The sequence below is a fragment of the Camelus dromedarius genome, chromosome 19, assembly GCF_036321535.1.
Source record: "Camelus dromedarius isolate mCamDro1 chromosome 19, mCamDro1.pat, whole genome shotgun sequence".
Taxonomy (NCBI): domain Eukaryota; kingdom Metazoa; phylum Chordata; class Mammalia; order Artiodactyla; family Camelidae; genus Camelus; species Camelus dromedarius.
In genome coordinates, this window is record NC_087454.1 from 335,596 (window position 1) to 361,306 (window position 25,711).

At 46.0% G+C, this 25,711-nt stretch overlaps 1 protein-coding gene across 7 annotated transcripts in view; it reads right to left on the bottom strand.

Annotated features, from left to right (window-relative positions):
* The window catches only part of EXOC2 (exocyst complex component 2), a 120,094-nt gene that overhangs the window by 84,234 nt on the left and 10,149 nt on the right, over positions 1–25,711 (bottom strand). For all 7 annotated transcript variants that reach the window (XR_004131364.2, XM_064476115.1, XM_064476116.1 and 4 more), the window contains exons 2-4: positions 9,329–9,485; positions 5,330–5,506; positions 3,259–3,385 (exon numbers count right to left, since the gene is read on the bottom strand). Coding sequence is in view for 6 of the 7 variants with exons in the window: in XM_064476115.1 (XP_064332185.1) it covers positions 3,259–3,385; positions 5,330–5,506; positions 9,329–9,446 (422 nt within the window). In the remaining variant the exon portion in view is untranslated. The remainder of the gene's footprint in view (positions 1–3,258; positions 3,386–5,329; positions 5,507–9,328; positions 9,486–25,711) is intronic.

Here is a 25,711-nt window from a genome sequence, read left to right on the forward strand (position 1 = left end):
CGAGGGAGGCCCATAACTGCCAGCTGGCCAGCCCGTGGTGGAAGGCGGCAGCCCACGGCGCGGGCGCCAACAGCGCCGTCCTCCAGCCCTGGACCGGCCCGGGTCACCCCCACCCGCTTCGCCTGCTCATAGAACCGGATGCCACGGCAGGACCCTCAGGGACCCACCCAGTACACGCGACTGCGCTCCCACAAACACCCACACTGCCACCACCGGGGGTGGTTCCTCTTCCAAAGGCAACCTCACCACTTCAGTGTGGGAACTCATCGGGACCACGGCACTTTCTAACAGGCACTCACAATTCTTCAACAAGCGAGTAATTAAATCCTGTTACCCCTTCTCTGACGACAGTTTTTAAAAAATGAAAATAGGTCCTCCCCAGCCTTTTAATTATAAAAGAAACCCGAAGTGACATTAATAGACAGAAACAAAACAGAAGGTAGACAGATAGTAAGGAAATGCTCTTAGGCATCCTCACCTGCATCGTAACCCATTCTCTACAGACACGGAAGACTTGGACTGAAAAATACGAAGTGAGTCAGGGAAATAAGACCCACACCGACGTTTTCACATCTGCTTGTCCTTTCCTATTCTCTTTTTCTAAAATAAGACTTCTCCAGCTGAGGTCAAAGAATAAAACAAATGCAGGATTCCTGACAGAACCTTTAAAAAGACGTTTTCACATCTGCTTGTCCTTTCCTATTCTCTTTTTCTAAAATAAGACTTCTCCAGCTGAGGTCAAAGAATAAAACAAATGCAGGATTCCTGACAGAACCTTTAAAAAGTGAAAAGGAGCGTGGAGAAGCATTTTTCCGGCCCAAACCGCCCTCTCCTCCTGGTTTCCAGCCCTTCCCACTCTCACCTTCGTCTTCCTGCTTCCCGGGATCTGTCCTCTTCTTCTTTTGACCAAAAACTTGTGCAAGACCTTACACAGGCAAAAAGGATCCTGGACGTCCTAACTGTCTGGAGGGCCTGCCCAGGGCCGCCGTCCCCTCCCCAGGTCTCCTCTGTTCCTCGCAGAGGCTCTGCTGCAGGACACAGGTGAGGAATGACAGGGACCAGGGCGCCCAGCGGGTGAGGACGCAACTGACGGCTACGCAGTGGACGTGCTGGTGCACCTCGGCCCTCACTGCCCAGACGCCTGGCCCTGAATTCCCTCGGAACTGGTTTCCCATTAACCACTGAATTAAATAATGCTCTGACACGCATGTATTTTGCATCTGCATGAGAGTCAAGATTTTACCTTTCCAAAAGCTATCCTTTCATTATCCAGGGCTGAGCAAATTATTCCTGAAACTTCCAAGTAACAGCTTGAAAGAAATATTACTGTTAATTCTATCCCATTTAAGCACTTCTTGAACTAATGTACATATGCTATTTTAGATTTTAATACAATTTATTACTCTGAAATCTTAATAGTTATTAAAAAGATTCTCTCCCAGAGCAATGAGCAGTGAGCATGCAGGAACAAGGATCACAGTGACAATGAGGAACGTGTGCTCTCGCTGGAGCTCACAGCCACCCTGCGACGCAGGCAGCCGCTTCTGCAAGTGGGGAGGCAGCGGCTGACTCCACCGCGAGGAAGTGGCAGAGCTGATTCAAGCTGAGAGAGGGCTCCGGGCTCAACCAGACCACCTCTCAGAGAAGAAGGAAAACTCTCTGAAGAGCTGAGCACTTGTGGTGACGTTACTTCTGGCCCATCACCCACGTCACCTACGGGTTATTCCAAACTGTGTGAAGGAAAGGGCTACGGGGCCCCCAGCCGAACCCCTTCATGGGCAGCAGCAGTAACAGGAGGGATGAAGACCATGGAAAGGTGAGAGGGCGCGCACAGGTAAAGAGATCAAGGAGCCAAGCTGAAGACGGAGAAGTCCACTTCACGATGCAAGCGTCCAACTGAGTCCAACTTTTGTCTACGGCTCAGACAAAATTCACACGCCATTCCTATGCCCCGTGCCTGCGTACAGAACCCATCTTCCTCAGGGCCCCTGCTCCACACGTCCTCAGTGGCGGGCCCAGGAAGGAGGCTGGCACTGCAGCACACGGAAGCAGGCATGAAGAGGTTCAGTGTCAACCACAGGGCCCACTCAAGCAGGAGACCGTGCTCAGGAAAACACTGAGCGGTTCCTGTTCTTTCCTGGGCCCTCCTGACCCTCAAACCCTTAATTTATTGGGCACCGAAGTCCTTCAAACAGCTCCTGAACGACCCACGCGGCCAACGATTTCAGAGCGGCGACCCAGGGCAGCCCACGCTCACCAGGCCTTTTCCAACACAGGACGGCTTCCCAAGACAAACACTTGTCCCCTCCCTGCCAGCCAGCGGCAACCCCCCCCAGGGGGAAAGGCAGCTTGCTTTCGATTTACTCGTTTTCTTCAGAGTAGGCTTAGAGGTTAAAAACATAAAGATTAGTGGAAAGTTTTCTCCACTCCTAGAAAAACCTAAAATAACGCTATGGTTAAAGTGTCAACAGAACTAACTTGTCGCCTCCAGGAAGCGTTTACGGAGCGACGCTCAGCACATCACTTCATCACAGAATCTCTAGGCCGGGAAATAAACCAGACACAACTAATGCGTTTGATGTACTGACCAAGGAAGACCCAAGGATAAAGGCGCTGATTACAAAAGCTACAGAAACACCGTGTAGAGATACCTTGATTGTGGTGGTGGTTTCATGCGTGTGTACATCTACCAAAACTCATCAAATTGTACATCCGAAATACGTGTAGGTTATCGTTCAGGAACCATAACAAAATACAGGTGTTAAAAAAAAAAAAGAAAAGGCAATTCTAGATTTGGTTCAAGACAGCCTGAAAGAAAGTTAAGTCTGAGTTAACTACAAATCATATTTGAAGCAGTAAACAAAATGACAGACTACACTGGGTCTAATTATTGTAAAATATTTCCCTAAAAATAAAGCATATGAAAATTCTATTTTGATTTCACGTACCATCTAAGTATTTAAATTTACCAACTTCTAATAACACATTAATTCTCATATCATGAAAAGTATTAGTTATTACAAATTTCAAGCTGCTTTTCCTCTTCACTAAAGGTAAAGTCAAAAACTTAAAAGGTTAAGTAGTTTCTACCAAAAGCTTTAATCGGAACTCACTGCAGCAGAGCCGACCCGGCTCCAGAGAGAACACAGACGCGTCCTCAGCTGCACTCCCGGGGCCCTGGGGCCCGACGCGCTCCCTCTGGGTGAGGAACCTTCCCGCAGCTGGACGCAAAGACAACGGAAGGAAAGCGGTACTCACGTCTGGATCTCGATGCCAAGGGGGTTGGCGGGGCGCAGGGACAAGGGCGGGGCGCCTTTACTCCTGTCGGTGCGAACGTCGTAGTAGCTCATCTCCTCCACCCACACGGCCGACTGGTCCAGGATCCCTACCGAGACAGGCCTCGAGTGAGAGCACGCTCCTGGGGCCTTTCTCAGCCTTCCCACGCGGCTCCATGTTCTAAAGACCTCGTTCAAAATGCACGCTACGGTAATTTTTAAAAGATTCCTGGGAACAAATGCTCCAGATTGCTTTTTTAAATGGCTGGTGGCTTAATTAAAACCACTGAGAATCTATTAAAAAGGCCAAAAATTACACCTTGATTGCACTGTACATTATTCAACAGAGAAGAAAAATTAAGCCTCCGAGCAAGTTCTGCTAAAGCAAATGAATTTTACAAATAAAAAAAGTACAATTAATTAAATTCGGTATATCAACAAAGCATCCAGCAATTCCTTACGCAAAGAAGTCAGTCAAACACCTTCATTGAAATGAGCAGGATATTTAGGGAGAGTGAACAAAGCACAATGTATGGAAACAGGGCCTCTCTCCCGTGACAGCCCGGCGCCACCCTCCTCCGCACAGCTCCTCAGGGCGTGGTGCCACGGGCCGGGCTGCAGCAGAAGGTGGGCGGGGCCGGGGCAGAGCGGAGGGTCAGGCAGGGCCGCTGGTGACCCTCTGGCTCCACCAGCACCCCAGCTCTGCCAGGACCCAAGGAGGCTCCCCCAGCGGCCACAGCTCAGGTCCAGGTGCTCCCGAGTTCAGATCCACAAGCCTTTACTGAGCCTGCACTGTGGTACGTCTGGGCGCAGTGTCTCAGAATAAAACCAATACTTTCATGTAAGTTCTCTTTATCTGCTGTATAAACATGATTCAAGATGACACTGGAGTCTGTCAAAATGTCTTTTAAGCTCCTCCAAAAACCTGAAAACAAGTTCCTGCTTTAATTTCACAGTTCAGTTTTCAAAGACATTAAATAAAAACCAGTAAACAAAAACAAGAATATTGTGTGTATATGTACATGTCTGCATACACTGGTGTACATATACGTAAGTTCCATTCTGAATCTTCCCTTAAATTCCGCAATTTTTTATGTATTAAAAAAATCCAGGAATTTAAGGAAACAGTGCTGAAGAAAGGCTCTCCACTCTAAGACAGAAAACAAAAACAAGTGCCCAATTCCCTGCTTTTCCAACTGAGAGCAGCATGGTCGGGGCTGCAGTGTGCCTGGGACGTCCGTCCAGCACACAGGGAGTCATCGAGGGCTGACCACGCACAAGTCACTGCAGGCCCACACACGACTCTGACGTGACGCCTCCTCCAGCAGGGGCGGTCACACACACGAAGAAGCATGCAAAATACCGAAGTACTGACACCCACTGTGCGGGGGCTGCGCCAAGCACGGCCATGTGTGCTCGCAGTCACTCAGCACCGGTCCCTGCACGCACCCAGAGCAGCAGTGCCAGCACACAGAGCGGGCTGGAGCCAGCTCTCCTCCCAGCGCGGGGGGCGTGTTAGGTGCGTGAAGGGAACGGGACATGATGGGGCACCTGAGTGTCTCTCCTGGTTGGAGCTCAGAGGCACAGTGAGGCGGGCACCTTTCTGTCCGGGCCTCAAAGGACGTGGAAAGTGAGGGAAAGGAGATTATTTAGAGAGTGTTACTGCTAATTTGGCCAAATCAGGAAGATATTTCACCTCAAATCTTGACTGTACCGTGGAAAGAAGGGCAATTATTGTATTCGAGACCAGGGAACTAAAATGGGCATCTCGCTGCGTCAAAGCGGCAGGTTTTATACGGAGCTCGGGATGACAGCTCTCGTAATCGCGACCCTCGGGTTCTGCTGGCTCACTGACTGCTCGCTCAGCAAGCCGCCTTTTCAAAAGCAATGCACATTTTAACCAACATCCCAAGTTCCTGAAAAAGTAAACACAAACTGAACCCAAGTTCCTGACATATGAGAATAAGTAAGCGTTACACTAATTTACCAGTATTCGATTTTGCAAGACAAAGCCTGCTTTTATCTTCTTTAGAGTAAAGTCATGGAGGTGATACCTATTTTCTCAGGTTTGAGCAGCTTGAAAGAGACCGTGGAGGTCCCTCTGCCTCCGGACTTGGTCGTGACGATGATGTCGCCCCTGTCGTTCTCAGCCCGCCCCACGCGACACACGATCTTACTCGCAGATATCCACTCCGCCGTCAGGAGGCAGTTGTGCCCACAGATGGTCAGACCTGCAAGCAGAAACGCGTGTAAACGAGCCTGAACAGCAGCCCTTCCATGAAACACAGCAATCCTCCGCGCGGGATCAGCACCGAAAATAAATCCAGAAGCAGCACTCTCCGGCTCGTCAGTCACTTATTTCTGTTCTTCAATATGCCCAATATTATCTGCAAATAAACTATAGTCTCTGTTGATCTTCTGTCTGTTTTTCTCTGATATTTTAAGACTTCTTTTAGGTTATCTTCACGTTTCTTCAAACATCGCTAGAATTTGAAAACAATGACCATAATAACAAGTAGGCACTCCGGGTGACTAGACTTCGAGAAACTTTCATTGCTTTCACATGTATCAGAAGTTACTGCTATGCTAGAAGTTACTGCTACAAAGCTCTAAAGCTATTAATACACGCATACATCACTCCCTGAAAAAAAATGTATCCATCTTCCCAAAAATAACCTGAACGCACCTGCACTGGTGTTCAGTTACAGAAGATGCTACAGAAGGGACTACAGCGGGCACCTTATTTTAAGCCTATTAAATGCAGTGAGTGTTCTCGGGCGCTACCGGCTACGCCTTCAGTCTTCACGTCTGCCCAGCACCCCTGTGCGGGCAGTCCACGCTGCCTCCGTGCTCCCCACTAGGCACTGTTGCCGGACTGCACTCCGCTCCCAGAAAGTTCAGCCCACGCCTGGCATCTCCGCCCCGAGTCCAGGACACCGCGATGTAGGCAGCGACCACACAGGGAAGCCCTGAGGGCGATCGCGGGAGACGGGGCCCCGCCGACCCCAGCATCCCGGCAGCGCATTCCCGCAAGGCAGAGGTCACCGTGGGAAATGCCTGCAGGCGAGATGAGTCCACGTGTGCGCTGCAAGCGCCGAGACACTCCCCACCTCCTCTTCTCTCCCTCAACTTCTGATACCACTCAGAGTCAAGCAGGGCAGCAGAACCTCGACCAATGCAGGTCTGGCTGGAAAAATGCAGGGAGGGGTTCAGGTCTCTTCTCCGAGAACTGACAGCACTGCTTAGTTAAGAGTGTCATATTAACCATAAAGGAATAAAAGCAACTCCATTCTAAAGACATTTATTGAAATAATGAACTTCAGAGAGTTCCCTAAAATACCTATTACTATTTATTCATGTAAGGAATTTAGTTTTTCTAATGATAGCACTTAAAGGTTCCTTTAGGACTAAGTTTTCTGTTGGTTTTTTAAATGTGTAACGACATTAACACATTTTTAGATGCATTCATAATTCAAAATTATTTTTCCAAATGAGAATGTCTTGCTAGCTTTCCTGATAACCAACTTTTATTATGAAAAATTTAAGCAATTTAAGAGATTAAAAGCATCCCTGGAGCGCTCCATCTCCAAGGTGAGCGCCGGGGACACTTACTCGAATCATTCTTATGCACACGTAAATTAGACTCTGTTTTTTCCAGTGAATGGGAAACACCTTAATTTATGAACTGCTTAATTAGAGATGCTGGATATTCTGGTGTCACTCCAGGTCAATATATAACTTCTGTGAGACCCACGACGGCACACGCGGAAAAAGGACTTGTGACAACAGTTTATTCGAGTTGGAACTGCTGTCAAGAGTCCTCTGATTTAGTATCTGTTCTGCATTTTAACTTAAAAAAATTTATAATCACCATTTAATTTTAAACAGATTTAAGCAGATCATTTTAAATGTCATGGAAATGAAAGAAGATTGTAAGACCTATTTCTTAAGCGTGTTTTTGTTAAGTACTGAAAGCCATGAAATATGACATCTTGTTTTTAAAGTAACTTGTAGAATTCCAAATAAAGTGTTTTTATAGCGTTTTACTGGGCTAGTGTAGATGTCATCTGAGTTAAAAACACTTCAATTATTTAGTAGGTTAAGTTTGCTTTCTAAAAAAATGGTTTCTTGGCAATACAAGCAGGGCGAGAGCTGAACTAGCAGATTTACAAAAGTCACACACACTCAGCCAAACGAGAACAGCCCTGCCTGAGCCAAAGCCAGAGTGACGTCCACCCAGCGGCCAGCAGCCGTGTGCGGGGCTCCCTGTGGGGCAGAGCCTTCCTGCTAAGGGTTTTTCCCACTCTGGATAAAGAAAAATCTGGAATGAACTTTGTCAAAAAGCTGAGACATGAGATTAGTCACCAGGCATTAATCTTAGGAAGGCGGTCTTTCTCGTCTAACACGTCTGAGTTTTACTCACTGACACTAGGGTTGTTGCCACCCCTTGGCTCCTGCGAACACTACGGAAGTGCACACGGAGCTTTGAGGTAGTGACTTCATTTCCTTTGGATAGATACTCAGAAATAGGACTGCTGGATCATATGGGAATTCTATTTAAAGTTTTTTTAATGTTTTAATGGCTTTCAAAATTCTGTGGCAGATTTTTGGTTACTGCCATTAAGAAGTACTGATTTTAAAAACTAGTAACTTAAAACTGCCACCCTCACCCCTGCCACACACACAGTGGCCCAAAGAACAGTCTCCTTTATCACTGGCTTTTACCATAAAACTTGAATGGCCAGTAGAGGCAGACAGCTCTGAGGCCGCCCTGCACCACCAAGGAAGAGGCGGCACCAGGGACGGTGTCGTGTAGCCGTGTGGACTTCGGGGCGGGCTGGGGCCCTCGTCCACTGCTGTGGTGCCAGCACAGCAGCTGTCCGTCTCACGCCGGGTGAGGGTCAGCAGGGCAGCTCTGCACACCCTGGGCTCTGCCGGGGGCCGTCTCAACAACGGCTGCGCCGCAGGTTTCAGCAGACCCTCCAGCTTCTTCCTGTCCAGCTCAGCGGACTCGCTCTGACCACCCGTCCTTCTCACGGGGTCTCTGGATGGCCAGACAGCCCCTGCCGACCAGGAGCGACGACACAAGAAAAACATCCACCATGTACCAGTGGGTCGTGAGAACGTCTGAATGGGGATAAGTTAATGTGCGAAGTGAGCACAGACCCTCAGCAGCCACACGAGTGGCCCCCTTGCTGCGAGCCCACCTGCACGTCCTCACACGCAGCCGACCACACACTCCGCACAGTCTGCTCCCTGCGCTGAACCTGCCGGTACCTGAGCTGTTAAAAATCAAGGACAGGCTCCACGTTTGTCAGCTGGGCCAGAGCCTGCTCTAAGTCCTGGAGGAGGTGGAGCCAGGCCAGGTGAGAGCCACTGACAGACCAGGACCCTGAGATGGGGTTGGGAGAGTCTTTGTGCTTTTGTTGGGGGGGGGGGTGCAAACCCACATCTAAAGCTCGCATGCGGTGCTGACTGGATGCACAGGATCCTACCGCTCACATCCTTGAGCTTAAAACAATGGAAAGCATAAACCGATCCTAAAACTACAATGCTGCTTGTTTACCATTGAGGGGGGAGGCTCACAAGAACCACGGGCGGCGTCAGTGCGCAGAGTCTGCACCCAGAGTCTGGAGCCCAGATTGGGTGGTGCCCCGGCACATGGGCGCTACGTGGACCAGCGGACAGTCTCCTCCAGGGGGAGAGAGTGCAGAGAGGAGCGCAGGACAGGCTCCGACAGAAACAGGACTAGCGGGGCGGGAAGAGCTGGGAGGCTGTTCCCATCCAGGCAGGGGAGGCCGGCACTGAGGGGTCCAGGCCAGTCTCAGCTGTGGGGAACTGTCTCAAGGTCCTGGTGAGACAGTACAGACAAGACTTGATAAAACAATGGTTTTAACAGAACAATGAGAAAGCCAAACCATCCCTCCACTCCTGTTCAGATCACCCTGTAGAGACCACAGCAGTGTTTTCCCTGGTTCACTGGTTCAGAGCAGTGTCCCCGGCCTCGGCCACCCACCACAGACGTGAATCCATGGGCCACAGCCCGCCCTTACCCAGGAGGTCAGTGGGGCCAGTCCCCAGGTTTTCTCCTCTAATCGTGACCTTCGTCCAAGGTATTCCCTCGTTGGGAGAGATGCCCGTCACCAGGGGGGGCTGCCGCAAGCGAGACATCGTGCCTTCGGGGAAACAAGGCCCAGCGCCACAAGCCACCTGTCAGAAGAGAAGGACAAGAGGATCAGCACCACCTGCGAGAAGCGGACTGGAGACGCCAGGCCAGGCATCCGGCACCAAGACACAGGCGCGCTTGTCAGCACCCAGGCCGGACTCTGGAGCTGCCGGGTAGCTCATCTGCCGATACCCCCGATCGTGAAGGTGACCAAGTACGCAGGTGAGCACCATGGTGGGACGTCTGGGATGGGCACCTTCGACGCGAGAACAGAGGGAGCCCGAGGTCACCCTGAGCCCCAGGCCACCACGGCCACACCCTAGGAACATGCTGGAAGCTGCCGCAGGGGGACACTCTCATCAGACTCATAAAGCTCACAGCACCCCCACGTTCCCACAGGCATACTAACTTCACCTTATTTGTGTACCTGACTTAGTACAGCAACTCTTAAGTGCTGAGGGTTAACCTCATTAGGATGTTACCAGCCCTGTCCACAGTGTTAGACCACGAACTGGATGAGCACGTGGCTTCCACTGAGTACCTTCAGAATCAAATTTTTAAGTAGAAATATTCTGGAAGACTTGTCTCCAGAAAAACAGCATGAAAATTTAGTAAGAAATTACCACTGACATTAATGTTACTGAAAGGATGATTAATAAAAACACCAGATGGCCAGCTACCCTTGACATGGTGGTTCTGATCATGACGAGGGTAGGACAGTTCTTCACAGGTTCAAAGACAAGAGACCCCATCCAGTTAATGTCTAGACCCCTCACCTGAAGAAACTGTAACCCAAAGACGGTAAGAGACTTTTTTCAAGGTCACACACTGATTAGATGTAAAAGAGGCCCTTGGCTTCCTGACTCCCGGGGCGAGCGCCGCTCTCCTCTCTAGGGTGCCCTGCATCTCATCAGCTCATCTGTGCATCTGACAGTCACATTCTGAGAACCTTAGCTGCTTCTTACACGACCGGGGCACTGGCTCATCCTGCTGTGAAACAGAACTGAAGTGAGAATACCTCTGGTCTCAAAAAAGGCAAAGCAAACAAAACAGAAACCAGGACAAGGCATTGTCAATTTACTCCCTATTTTCCAAATCCACTTTGAAGGCATTTACAGAAGATCATAATCTTACCTACGTTATCCTCAAAGTCTGTCCAAGTAAAACAGTAAAACGAAGTCGTGTCTGGTAATAGCAGGTAAATGTCTGGACCAACACCCACAGTCATGAATCAGAAAGTATGATCTACTTTCTTGTTGGTGACCGAAAAGCACACCTCTGCTCCAGACACACAGATCAGAAGCAAGTGAAAATCCAGCATTCGTCATGTTGGTCCACGTGCAAACGCAAGCGGCAAGTCCTCCCGGGGCAGCAGCCCCTGCAGCCCCTGGGCGGCTCCCCAGGCATCTCAGGAAGACCAGGAAACCGCTTAGTTTGCAAATATAAGAACATCTACTTTTTACACGACAGCGTCCACAACACATATGGACGCACTCAGTAATTATTTCCGGAGTGAATTCTGGGAGGGACGTCTCTTTCTGACCCACCTCCAAGCAGGAACATCCTGCATTATAGATAATGTTTTTACATTTAAAATCACAAATAAAGGAAGTACTGTCTTATCACTCCCAGTGAAGAGCCTAAGGCTTACGAAAACAGAATTTAGTTTCTCAACATTTGCAGTTTCACAAACTCATGCCAAATTAGCAAGGATATTTTTAAAGGAAAACTTTCATCTATAGTTGTCATTAAGTGCCTACAGATTTCCCTCACAAAGATTTTCCAAATGCAATAAAGCAACAGTCTTTGAAATTCTGTCATAAGATCTTTCTTATATAAATACACTGAACAGAGGTTAACAAAAGTCTGACTTTTCTGCCATAAACCTGATTTATTTAATTAAAACAATATCCAGTCTTTACATTATACAACCATGTAAGATAATGAAAGAGGTAAGGAGTAAGAAGTGAATAAATCCACCCTAAAGTTACACACCACAAGCTAATTCTATCTTTTGAAAGCAGAAAGCCAGGGACAGGAGGTAAAGTAGCTGTTCTTACTCACGTAAGGAAATTACTACAGATACAGAATAAGCCACTTTCTAAAGGCAATACCCTCACCCAAGTACACTAATAAACCGGTTAAATGACACAAATGGACAAATGCTGAAGGCTGACAGCACTGGAGCACTGTATCGGGATTTTCACGTGTAAACACAGGGACACACAGGTAAACTGCAAACTACATACTGGCTCTCAGCCTAAGAACCATACTTCACACTCAAAACTCATTAGGCACCAAACAGGGTTATAGGTTTGTTCAAAAAGGAATCATACAGAAACCTGTTGTGATGCTACACACTAATACTGAACTATCAGAAAGAGAAAGAAAGAAACTAATCCTGTTTTAAAAAATCGCATCAAAAAGAATAAAATACCTAGGAACAAACTTAACCAAGGAGGTGAAGACCTATCCTCTGAAAACTATAAAGCACTGATGAAGGAAACTGAAGATACAAAGAAATGGAAAGCTATCCTGTGCTCTTGGACTGGAAAAATTAACACCGTTAAAATGTCTATACGACCCACAGCAATCCACAGATTTAATGTCATTCCTATCAAAATATCCATGACATTTTTCAGAACTAGAACAAACAATCCTAAAGTCTGTATGGAACCACAAAGACCCCAAACAGCCAAAGCAATCTTGAGAAAGAAGAACAGAGCTGGAGGAATCATGCTCCCTGACTTCAGACTCTGCTCCAGGGCTACAGTCATCAAAACAGTGTGGTACTGGCACAAAAACCAGACACATAGACCAATGGAACAGAACACGGTTATCTAGAACCTCCCGCAAGACTACGTAATGGGGGAAAACACAGCCTCTTCGATAAATAGTTTCGGGAAAACTGGACAGTTACATGCAAAACAATGAAACTACACCATTTTCTCACATCATATGTAAAAGTAAACTCAAAATGGATTCAAGACCTAAAGGTAAGAAAACATAATACACTCTTTCACATCAGTCTTAGCAGTATTTTTTTGGATCTGTCTCCTCAGGCAAGGGAAACAAAAGCAAAAATAAATAAATGGGACTACATCAAACTGGAAAGCTTTTGCACAGCAAAGGAAACTATCATCAAGACAAAAAGGCAACCTACTGAATAGAAGATATTTGCAAATAATGTGTCAAATAAGGGGTTAATATCCAAAATATATTCACACAACTCAATATCAAAAACAAAGAAAAAACCCGATTGAAAAAACGGGCAGAGGACCTGAACAGGCATTTCCCCAAAGATGACATTCAGGTGGTCAACAGGTCCATGAAAAGATGCTTGGCATCACTAATCACTGGGTAAACACAAATCGAAACCACAACAAGACTTCACCTCACGCTGTCAGAATGACTATCATCAAAAAGACAAGAAGTAAGGGTTGGCAAGGATGTGGGAAAGAGGGAACCCTCGTGCACTGTTGCTGGCAATGTAAATTTGTGCAGCTGCTGTGAAAAACAGTATGGAGGTTCCTCAAAACAGGAAAACTAGAACTACCATATGATCCAACAGTTTCACTTCTCAACATACATCAAGAGATGAACAGACAAAGAATGTGTAGTACACATATACAATGGAGTGCTACTCAGCCATCAAAAAGAATGCAATTTTACCATTTGCAATAACATGGATGACCTGAAGGGTATTATGCTTAGTGAAAAAGTCAGCCAAAGAAAGACAAATGCTGTGTGTTTTCACCGGTAAGTGGAATCTAAAAAAATAAAACAAATGAACAAATGTAACAAAACAAAAACAGACTCACAGAGAACTAGTGGTTACCAGGGGGGAGGGGCTGAGGGGACGGGTCAGATGGGGGAAGGGGATTAAGAGGTACAAACTGCTAGGTATAAACTAAATTAATTAGGATGTAGTATACAGTGCAGGAAATACATGCAATATTTTATAGTAATTTTACATGGAGAACAATCTATCAAAATATCAGATCACTATGGTGTACACCTGGAACCAATATAATATTGTATTAAAAAGGAATCATAACTCTGGCATGTCTCCAGACTCGTGACAATTTACCAAGAAATTTTCAGCTTCCTGGACCTGCATGCAGATAATGAGGACGAGGAAGACGCACAGGAATTCAGCAGGTAACAGAAGCTCGGCTGGTTTCTTTCGATATTGGTATGGCGTTGATATGTTTACACTGAATAAACATCTCCTTAACAGTGATCTTGTTTTTTCAGTAATGAAATTTTAAATATAGTACCATGTCATATAAACAACCAGTGCAGTTTTTAGCAAATTGTATTTAGTGGGAAAATAAAAGCTACACCGGAACACCGGGATCTGGGTGTAAGGGAGCACTTTAACTCTACGTTTGGTCAGCGATTTATTTCCTACAGATGCAGTGAGAACAGAGGCATAAGTGTTTGCCTGCTCTCAGCAGGGTTTCTCTAAAAGACAGCAACAGAAGCTGAAATAACTTCTAATCTTGACGCTTTGACTTTTTTAATGTAAGAATTACCATTCTGTGGCAAACAAATTCTTTCCTATCTACAAGAGCACAGGGCATTTTCACACAAGGACAATATGGCAATGACCTTCAAAAAGGTTTGGACTTTTCTTCATATAAATGTTATCTTTTTAGGGGGTGGAAGGCGGGAAGGGATAGACGGGATTTCAAAATTGTAGAATAGATAAACAAGATTATACTGTATAGCACAGGGAAATACGCAAGATCTTATGGTAGCTCACAGAGAAAAAAACGTGACAATGAATATATATATGTTCATGTATAACTGAAAAATTGTGCTCTACACTGGAATTTGACACAACACTGTAAAGTGATTATAAATCAATAAAAAATGTTAAAAAAATAAAATAAATGTTATCTTTTTAGACAAGTAATAGATTCACATGGTAATCCAGATTTATTTCCATAAACCAAGTACATCCAAACTGTCAGTCTCTGAATTAAGCCTCTACAGGACAAGGTTAAAAACTTAACAGCTATAAAGAGTTTGGAGGCCCGGGCGCTAGGCTGGGCTCTGGCATTAACAACTAAAAGCCCTGGGCTAGTTTCACGCTCTCGGAAACAGGTTTCTCGTCTGTCAGTGAGGTGGCCGGATGACACTCCCTAAGGCTGTTTACAGTCCTTGACTCTGAGTCTGTCGGAGCAGACTTTCAACTTCAATTACTAATGCAAGACTACAGAAACTGCCCTCCCGAGCTTTTTACAGTTACACTAAACTATGATAAGAGTGTGTTGTTATTCATTTAGAAATTCTTGTATTTATTATAAAATACTTCTTAGTGCATCATTAGAAGAAGCTGAGTTTTTAAGACCTTGTATTTAGATGTTAGTGTATTAGATGGCCTACTTACTTTTGAAAATTGTACATCAGGGACTAGAATACAAAGCTTTCATAGATATTTTAATGAATGGTTAAAAGTAAACCATTATAACAGTCGCCATAGATTAACATGCACAATTATTTATTTTCAAAGACAAACCATAGGTTTTTTTCATTTCCCCATTTTATTAAATATAGAGAAAAGGAGAAACGGAGATGAACAGACAGACTGAGGGAAGGAAGGCGAGGAAAGGAGATGCAACCTTCAGGTTAAAAAGAGAGACTTTTACTACAGCTTAGAAATTCTCATTTAATTAATAAACCAAAGAAAAATGTGAAAAAGATATTAGAAACAAGCATAGTCAGTCACTGTTGTGGAATGGTACAGTAAAAAACAAATCTGCAGATTTTGTAATTTTCTGTGTTAAAGATTTGTCTGCATTTTTATCTTGCATCTATCTAAAGTCTACAAAATGCTACAAAAAAGGTCAGAAGATTTCAAAACGTTAAAAAGCAGCTTAAAAAATAAATCTGCACAGCTTTGAAAATATTCACCAAGCAACCGGGTATAACTCAGAAGTCAGAGAGTAAGTGGTTTCACAAAGCTTAAACTGTAACTCTGAGGTGGGTTAACATGTGTAACTTCAGGACGCTGCTTCTGAAAACAACCGTCCGCCCTCCTGTGCTGCAGCCCCCGGAGCGCTGACTCAGCACCTACTCAGGACAGAAAGAGGCGGGAGCCAGAGCCCACGTGGCCTGTGTCACTGTCCTGCGTTCCTTCCACAGCACCATGAATGGAATTCAGAAACCAGCAAAGCAAGATAAATGGGCAAAGTTAAGTATTTTATCACCAAATCTAGCAGCAAATTACTCATTACCGATGGAAATGTAGTCGTGGGAATTTACTGAGTCTGCAGAAACAAAGGCTGCCGAGTTATGGTTTGTCTTACTGCGCGAGCCGTTAAGGAAATAAAGCTCCATGAGAAGAGATGAACCTTCCCTCACAAGAGCTTCACTCACTGCACCAGTGCTCGACAAGCCCTCCCTCCTCGCTCAGCATGAGGAAGCAGCAAGAATTGTTTCGTAAATGGATAATGGAATACTGGGGGGACAGAAACTGGCATTACACAAAAGTCACTCATAAGAAGCATCTAGGTCCACACCGACCCATTTCCTCCAATTGTTGTGTGAAGAAGAAGCATTATCAGCGAACCTCACAAATAACCAATTCAAACTTTGCAGACAACAAACCTAAACCCATGAACACACACTAACGTATATTTTGACAAAACACACATCTTACTTAACAAAGACTGTGTAACGCACACAAATGAGAAACACCTTATACTTTCGGGTATCACACTGAGCTCTCTAAATTAAGAAAAATGCTTCAGAAAATGTTTATACTTCTTTAAAAAAAAAAAAAAGTGCTGCTCCCATTTTACACAGTAGCATTTTATAGTAAAATACTGATCCACTGTTCCAGGATTCAGAGTGGTATCTGATTTTGTTGCAATCCTTTTTCCTAAAAAAAGAGTTGAGGTAGAAAATCTTTTTCTTGCTGGCACCTTAAAAAGCAAGAAAAAACTGACAATTAAAAATAAACTATCCAACTCTTTTCACCAATGATTTTTAAGAAAAGCTTTGCAAGGGACAGGGCTCCATGAAAGGTACACCCGTGTCAGCTGGTGAGGGGGAGACTGCCGATCCAAGCAGCTCGGGGTCTGTTCCAGTTCTGAAAAGACCACACGCTCATACAGAAGGTAAACCAAGGCCAAGGTGGCGGAGCAGGAAGGCCCTGCGCTCACCTCCTCCAGCGGGCACAGCTGCAGTGCAGCCACTCGCAGAGAAACCACTCACAGGAGAACCGGAAGACGAGCAGGACAGATCTGCTGCGACTGAAGACACAGAAACAGGCAACAGGAGTGCAGGTGTGCGGTCAGCCCCTCCCCACCAGGCGGGCGGCCCACAGACACCAGCGCGACCACGGCTGTAGAGGCGCTCCCCAAGGAGAAAGCGGTCTGAGCCCACACCGCTCCCCCGCCCAGGGGTCCTGCGCCGGAGGGCGAGCCGCAGGGAGGGCTGGGAGAGCCAGAGGGCCGTGGGAACAGACCGCGAGTGACCCTGTGCCCCGCATGCACACACGCTGCCGGACGACCCCCCAGCTGTCACCAGTCTCCTCGCGCTGCCTGCTGCTCCCGGCCCCCAGGAGACCTCACTTTTAACGTCAGACCTACTGACCTCCCCTGTGCTACTCCAGAGCCATGCATGCAAAGTCGTGTTTCTGGTACTTCAGTGCTGCTTTGTTTCTATAATTGCTTTACCAGTTTGGACTCTGCTTTGGAGTGCTGAGACAGGCAGCTGTCCACGGTACCGTCTCACTGAATAACCCGCTGTGTTCTCCACTCATCTGAAATGCCACTTTTCTCGTTTTGAGCCTGTTTCTGAACTCTCCATATTTCAGCCCCCTGATTATTTTGCACCTACAGCACAGTAACTAATTTCACATCACAGTTAAATATCTGATAGAATAATTAATTGTTAACAGTTCCCTTCGTCATCTTGCACAGACACTGGCCCAGGTGGACTCTGATATGTTTTATTTGACTCTAAACCGCATCCTACTAGAATCCTGATGGGAATCACCACAACCCTGACTTCCTCTATTCACACTTCTTTGTCTATCTCAACTGACTACAATGCAGGCTCCAGCAGAGAAGGGGTTTCTGTCTGCTCCGTACACTGCTGCACCCCAGAATTCAGAACAGTATCTGCATACAACTGATGCCGAATACACACTTGTTAAGAACAGACATATCAGTTACACTGAATCTCCGGATAATTTCAGGATGTTTAAAATATCTGTAACATTGACTCTCCCCACTTACTCATTTTTTATGACTGTCAAGGACCTACTCAGCTCTATTCACAGGGGAAGTTCAAATAATTTATCTGAAACCAATCAACTTACTGAGTCTGTCTCGACTGAAATCACTTCCCAAAAGATCCTTTGTTTTCTCAGCAGAAAGTTTCACTTCCTTCAAACACTGTCATAAATTTGGCTCTTGCTCTGCAGTGCTGGGGTCACTTACTGTGACGGCCTTATTGCGTTTGCTGTGCCGGGGGACTCGCAGCCTCTGCCGGCGCGACGTGACTGTAACAGGCGACCCTCCAGGGCCGCGCTCCTCCACCCATTCTGCAGTACTGACCCACGAGGAGTGTTTTTATTCAGGTCTTTTTCCTGATCGCCCCAAAGAAACTGTAATGTCATAAACATGCTGTATGCTGTATTATGTACTACATGTTTACCTGTGCTTTATACATAAAGATTTTTGTCCCACAAGAGCTAATTTTCACTCATCATTTCTTCATTGCTCTAGCATTTCACCACTCAGATGCTTGCTACTGATGTTAGGTAGTTACGTTACAGAAATATCTTTGCTCTTAGTTTATTGAAACTCTGTTTTTCTTTTAATGAAGGTACTGAGGATTGAACCCAGGACCTTGTGCATGCTAAGTATGTGCTCTACCACTGAGCTATTATCCCTCCCCCGAAAGTCTATTTTTAAAATTAGAAATGAATTTCGAATTTTATCAAATACTTTTTCAACATCTTTCAAGATAAGTACTTTTTACATATTAATACAGTGAACTGAGATAATTTTCCTATTAATGAATAAGCCTATATTGCAGGAATAAACATTATTTGGTTCCATTTTAATAGTTCTCGAGGCGTTCCTAGACAGACCCAAACTTGCTAATATTTTATTTAGAAGCTCTGTATCTTTAATCTTATTTACAAATAGTCGGAAACTATCTTCTCTTTTACGTCTTTGCCTGTCTGTTGTAGTATCGAGCATATTATTGAGTATTTACTGCGTCCAGAGTGCTGTGCTGCCTTATAGAAAACATTTGAAGTTTCCCATACTTGTCTTCTTGTAACTGTTTCAACTGTATCGGAATATTCTCTTCCTCACAGGCCCCCTGTTACTGGCCTATAAAACCATCTCATTCTAGTCCCACATTGGGTATGATTATTTGGGGACTTCCTTAATGATTACGGGTCCATATTTTATAAGTCTTCGTAAGACAAGTTTAGTACATTTTTCAGAACATCAGATATTTCATTCTGATTTTTAAATTTAATTTCATACCACTTTCCCCCATAGCTATGGCTTTATCATTTTCATTGTCTTGAGTATCTGTACGTGTCTTTTCCACGGCTAGACTTGTGGACACTTTGTTTTCAATGATCTTTCGTAGTAGCAGTCCTTGATGGAAGCCGCGAATCCTCCCTTCCTTTTTCAGGAGTGGCGTCAGCTCATCATTACTGACAGCTCCTACACGTCTGAATTGCTCCTCCCTGCATCTCATTTTGCCTCCCTCCTTCTGTCTGGATCCAGCACTTAGTTCGTTTGTTCCAATCATCCACGTTCAACAACAACATTTAAAGCCACTACTCTTCCCACCTAGAGCTCTGGTCGTTTACCATGGATTCTGATACACAGCGGACTGTTCATTTACAATGACCTGTAGCTGCACTTTTGATTGCTTGTCTGACCCAAGCAAGATTAACTCCAGAGCTTTAAAGAACTCCACAGCTAACAGTCGGTTGTTGAACTTTTCCTTAATTCTGGTTTTTACTTACTTCACTCTTACGCCTGTTTACCTGTTTTGGTCAGAGAATGTGGTCTGTAAATGTCCTACTTTGGAGAACTTACTGAGGTTTCTTTTGCAGAAGTCCTTCATTTTACTTAGAGAGCTTCCCTGGTGCATATTTTAGATCGGGAGTTGGCAAATTACAGCAATGGAGAAATACTGTCTGCCACCTGCTTTTGTAAATTAAGTTTTATTGGAACAGCCACATGAATTCATTTCTGTGTCGTGGTGGCTGCTTTCTTGCCACAGTAGCAGAGTTGAGTAGTTGCAACAGAGACCTTAGGGCCAAATAAGCCTGAATTATTCAACCCCTGTTAGTGCGGCAGGTCAGCATGCTCTCCCAGCACCATCCTAACCTAAACACTGGCAGCCAGAATTCCTGGATTCCCAGATACATGGCAAGGCTCCTCTTGTTTCTAGCGCTGGTCTTCTCCTCACAGTGACTGGAACGTATCAGAAACTACGAGAGAAAGTCAAACCACTGCAGAGACGACAGCACCTTCACCCTGGGAGTCAGCCTCCAGTCGCGGCTTACACTCACAACGAGAACGTCAAAGCCACTTCAGGACCCCTTTCAGAAATCAGGTCTATTAAATCAGTGTCACTGCACAGAACTGAGAGACTGGTGCTTTGCCTTTTTTTTTTTTTTAAGCACTTTACAAATTTTTTTTTTCTTTATGGACTTTTTCTGAATAGTTTTAGGTTTACAAAAAAATTGATTGGTACAGAATTCCCATATACCCCTCAGCCCCGCCACAACAGTTTCTTACTAACATCTTGCATTACTGATACGTTTGTTACGACTGATAAGCCAATACTGAAACATTAACTAAATCCCACAGTTTACATTAGGATTCACTCTGTGTTGTACAGTCTATGAGTTCTGACAAGTGTACAGTTACGTGTATTCACCATTTCGTATCAAACAGAATGGCTTCACTGCCTTAAAGATCCCATTTCCCCTTCTCTCTCGGCATAACAATTACACTTCTCAAACTTTTCCAGTGGTTGCCCAGTTTGCACTGCACACGCACTAACCCAAGCTGACTTTCTAGTAACACTGTGCAGCTTCACAGGTAGTGGGGGTGCCTTGGAGAATTCCCAGTGCCACTTCCCACCTTTGCAACAAGCTGCCATTCATTTCAATTACTTATGAGATGTAATCGCCAAATACTTTGCTACTATTACTATTCTGAACAAACTGCTGTCTGTTAGAGCAATTAAGAAAATTAAGAAGACTTGTATTTTATCTCCATTTATCCCTTTCTAATGCTCCTTTCATTATGTAAATCAGAGTTTCTGACCTGTCTCACCTTTCTTGCTGAAGAATTTTTTATTATTTCTTGCAAGGCAAATTTATTGGAGACAAATGCCTCCAATTTTTGTCTGAAAAAGTATTTCTCATTCACTTCTGAAGAATAATTTAGTTTGTACACAGAATTCTATGTTGATTATTTTCCTTTCAATACTTCAAATATTTTACTTTCTCTTGCTTGTGTGGTTACTGAAAAGAAACCCAGTTTAACTCTTACCCTTGGTCCCCTACAGGTTAGGGTAACCTTCAGCTACCATGGCAGGAATCTTCTACACTGTGCTTGCCTGTAATAGTACATGGAAAGCAACCTAACTTAAAAACCACGGCTCCCAGGCAGCGTCAGGTATGACCAGGAATCACTGCTCTGCGCTCACTCCTGGCTGCTGCTTCACAGCCTTCCTGCTGACGTCGCTCAGCGGACGCCAGACTCTCACTGGTTATTAAACTCGCCTGCCAGTCTCGGGCATGTGCCCCAACTCTCCTCCTCCTGCAGTCTGTCCCTCCGACTGTCATGCTGCCTCTGCACACACGTGGCTCTCCGCACCCCCTCCCGTCCCCATTTTGCCTGATGGCTCCTGAGCACTCCTCCGCGACAGGAGCCAGGCACTCTGTGTGCCCAGGCCACCCTGCACACCCTACTTCAGCAGGGAACCCACAGTTTCCTGGGACCCACAAGGCAGGACTCCTCAGCTGCGGCACAGAGTCTGGACAGGGTTGTTCTCTGCCCCGAGGGATGTCCTGTGTGTTTCCTGAACAGCATATCTGGCCTCTACCCACAGGATGCAGGAGCACAGCCCCACCTGAGATGCTCGTGAAAATGTCGGGGGCGAGGGGAGGATTAGAACAGAGACCAGAGATCTGGCTGCTTGTGATAGGACCACCTCCCCAGGGAGACCGAGAGTGGAGCGGCGCAGATCCCGGCAGGACGCCCGCTCCTCTTGCACCTCACACCTCAGCCTCCCACCTCCATCCTTCTTGACACTATGTCTGATTTCGAAACCAGCGGCCACAGGAAGAAGCCTGACTACTGTTCATCCCACAGCCCTTCATTTGCACGCCTCCCCCGCCCCCGTCCTGATCTCCACCTCAGACAAGAGCAAGCTGACTCTGAGGGTGGGCTTTTAATTCCGACAGGTTTTCACTCTGGCTTCTGAAGTCGCCCTCTAGGTCCAGACAGGTTAGGTGTCAAGTAACGACCAAAAGGAAAACATACACAAGCTCCAGAGAGCAGTTCCCGGCTGCCCCTTGAATCCAGAACGGGGGACAGGGCATTGTCATCACTCCTCACACTGCTCTGCGGGGCTCAGAGAGCAACGGAGCCATCAGGCCCCAGACGGCACGTTAAGCAGAGGCGTCACACTGGTCATGACCCACGTGTGAGCAGCCACGCTTGAATCACTGTGTCTGAACAGCCACCTCTAGGGCCAAATGAGTTTTTACTGCCAGGACAATTCCACAACAGGTGGTTCTAAATGAGTGATTAAGACTGCTGGTATGATTACTTCCTTTTCTTTCCATCATTCCATAAAAAAACAAAGCAAAACAAAACAAACAAAACACAAAAAGGACATTTGTTTGACCTTAGGAGTGAGTGAGTGATTGATTCTTTCAGCTGGCTAGCATCTGGGCCATGTTCCCTCTGAAGAACTCGCGTACCCTGAAAAAAGAAATGACCTTGTACAAAACGTGAACCGCGAAGTGCGTCTAGCGCCCGGTGCAGGGAAAAAGGAACGTCTCCAAAACACAGCAGCAGCTTGAAAAGCAAGCGGGAGCAGGGGCTGGGGACACGGAGGCGCTCTCTCACACTCTCCAGGTCAAGCTTCTGCCGCACTTATCACCGCCCCACTGATCTCCTCACTCTGCTGCTAACTACCGAAGCCACGATGCAGAGTCCGGTCCTCGTGTTAACCACGCTTTCATAGTCTGTATTTTGTGATGCTTTGACATTTGGGGGCCTAGCAGATCAGGAAAAGAACTGCCTTTCTGAGAATTAGCTAGTTTCCAGAGACGGCAAACAACCTGCCTGAGAGCAAACCAGATATCCTGAGTCCAAACCCACCGTTATCAGGCTCCTCGGCCCTGGACACCGTGCCCCTGCCCTGCACACCCCAAGAGCAGATACCAGATGCCCCCCGACACTGTCCTGCACCCCACAGCCAACAGCTGGAAGGGTAAGATTCACACTAAGGCAGTCTGGCATGCAGGCACACACACGCACACACACTGCTGTCCCTCATATATGAAAAAAGGCACCCAAAAAAGGCTGGTTTTCAGAAGTGCTGACGAGCTAGGCTCTCAGCCTAGCTCTGCAGCGTGGCCACGGACCTGCCCCGAGAGATGCTGGCTGGCATTACGACACCACCGATAGTCTCCATCCACACAAAGCAAACCCACTCACTTCAGTCAGCAACCAACTTGCTCAGCTAGAAAGATACAAATTGCTGAAAAGCCAGTGAACTAGGAGTCAGAAGACATTCCGATCCTGACTACACGATTTATTCCGGTCCTATCGATCTCTCAAGTTTTCTCCCGTCAAGTGGGAACAAAGCCAGCTTCACGGGCACACTGAACTGAGGGCATTAAAGGAAACCACGTACGCCAAAGGTCGTGCACACCTCACAGCCCCACATGAGAAACACAGCCCTGCTCCCGAGTATGTCAAAGCAAGTGCAAGTGAGCGTGGGGGCCGACAAGAACCCTCCCCGGAGGATGGCTTTGACCTGTCCTTGGGACAGAGGAGACGTCAGCAAGGGAGAAAAGAGAAAACTACAGAACCTCTGCTGCATAATCTGGGTAAGAAAGACCCAAGAAGCAGGGAGAGGGCTGGACACAGTCCTGCAACCTTAAGCCACCGTGGTCTCTCAGGAACAAGGGTGGGCCAGCTCCACGGCGAGTGGGGAGCAACTCCTTTCAAAGCCACAGCGCCGACCCTCACAGGGTGACAGGAAACCAAGTGCTCACTATGATATACACTCTGGGCAGCTGACCATTAAGTTAGCATCCTTCTAAACGAACTACTGCTTTATGTTCCTGCCTCTTAATTTTTAACATATTAACTCCAATTCCCAAAATGCTTCAGTTACAGTCCAAAGCATAATTTTCTTGCTTACATTACTTCTAACATCTATACTGTTGAAGAATTCTTGGTTATTTAGAAAGATGAATATAATTTTAATTAAACCAAAAAAACCCAAAAGAACATAAAAGTATGTATGTCACAGCTGTGGAGGCAGGAGGAGCACGCACACTCAGAGCTGGAGAAACAATCCCAGCGTGAACACACAGTACGGAAAGGTACGCCTTCTACAGGTTAATAAATGAGAGGCCACAAATCTAAAAGCCACGCAGGAAATGCAGCTGGAGAAAACACTCAGAATGATAAAACATAAATAACTTTATTATATAAACAACACGTAAAAATCAGTAAGAAAAAACTCAGCCCCCAAAAAAGAGAAAGGCAAGTGGACAATTCACAATGGAGGAAATGCAGCCAATAAATAAATAGGTGCAAAAAATTCAACCTCACAGAAATGCAGATTAGAGAGCTGACCCATTAACTACGAAGAGACACGTCCACAAGCAGAAGGCTCCCCGGTGTCCACCGAATGTGAGTGCAGTGCAGGCAGGGGTGCAGACCATTCCAACTCTCCAGAAAACAGCAACCTGGCAACACATGTCACAGCCTCACACATGCCTGTATCTTCGGACTCGAAGCACATTCTCAAAAGGTGAACAACGAATACGATGATCCAAACCCCGGGGACTGCTGTCAGGCATGAAAAGTTCCACAACTGCAGTGATTTATTACAGCAAAAGGGAAAAACACAGGCATCTCAGACAACTAGAAAATGACTTAAGTAAAATGTGAAAGTCCAGGCAAGGAAATGCTACGAAAAGTATGTAAGACCAGAGAACACTTCAAAAAGTCGGTAGGGGAAAAAAAAAGACGTGTGTGTGCGCATATACACACACATATATTAAGCTACCCATTTAGCATTTTAGAATACTTAACTCCAGGAATTTCTATAAATGTACAATTATCTTATACGTATATTATGTATACTTATATCTAAACACACACACACATATAAACACGTGACACAACATTCTATGGACAGCATCCCCAGGACACCCTCCTGACCACGTCTGCTAAAGCTGCAGCCCACACATCAAGTGGATAGGAGTCTCCCTCAAAGAGAAAAGCCTGCCCAGAGCACAGAACACCTCCCGAGCACAGAAAGTTTCTAGTGTGCAGGTGAGCGTGGTCCTGCACGCGAAGGCCTGTGGTCTGGGCTGCACTGGGTAGCCACCATCCTCCAGCAGCGATGCCAGGTGAGCACCGATGTCACTCCTGCCTCCAGGGCCAAGCACAGCCTAAGGTCCAGCTGCGGGAGACCAGGCCAAGCACCTCTGCCAGCTGTGTCTGAAGGGAGGCAGCTTCCTTCCATCCAAAGCCTAGAAAGGCCCCCAAACCTGGCAAGAAATGACAGGCTCCGGTCTCATGCGACGGATCCGGTGGAAATTCAAGCTGTGGGCTGGTAATTTACATAAGCATTTTCAGCTTTTGCAAATAAAAAAAGTAATTCCCCTCTTAAAAAATTATATAATTTATAAATGCATTATTATATAATTTTATATTTTGAGTATAGAAAAGTAAGCATTCTAAAGCCCTCGCTAAGTGGTCTCACTAATAATGGTAGGACGATCAGAGATTAAACAGCCTGTCCAAGGTCACAGTCAAGCAGGTGGCAGAGTTACAGTTCAAAACCAGGCCTCAGATCCATGCTACTCTGATTCTCCATGTATTTTTTTTTTCATTATGGACATTTTAAACATACAAAGAAGGAGAGAGACTAGCATCACGAACCTCCATGTTCCCATTTTGTCTCTCTTGCAACTACATCTCCTCAACACACTTTTTTACACACG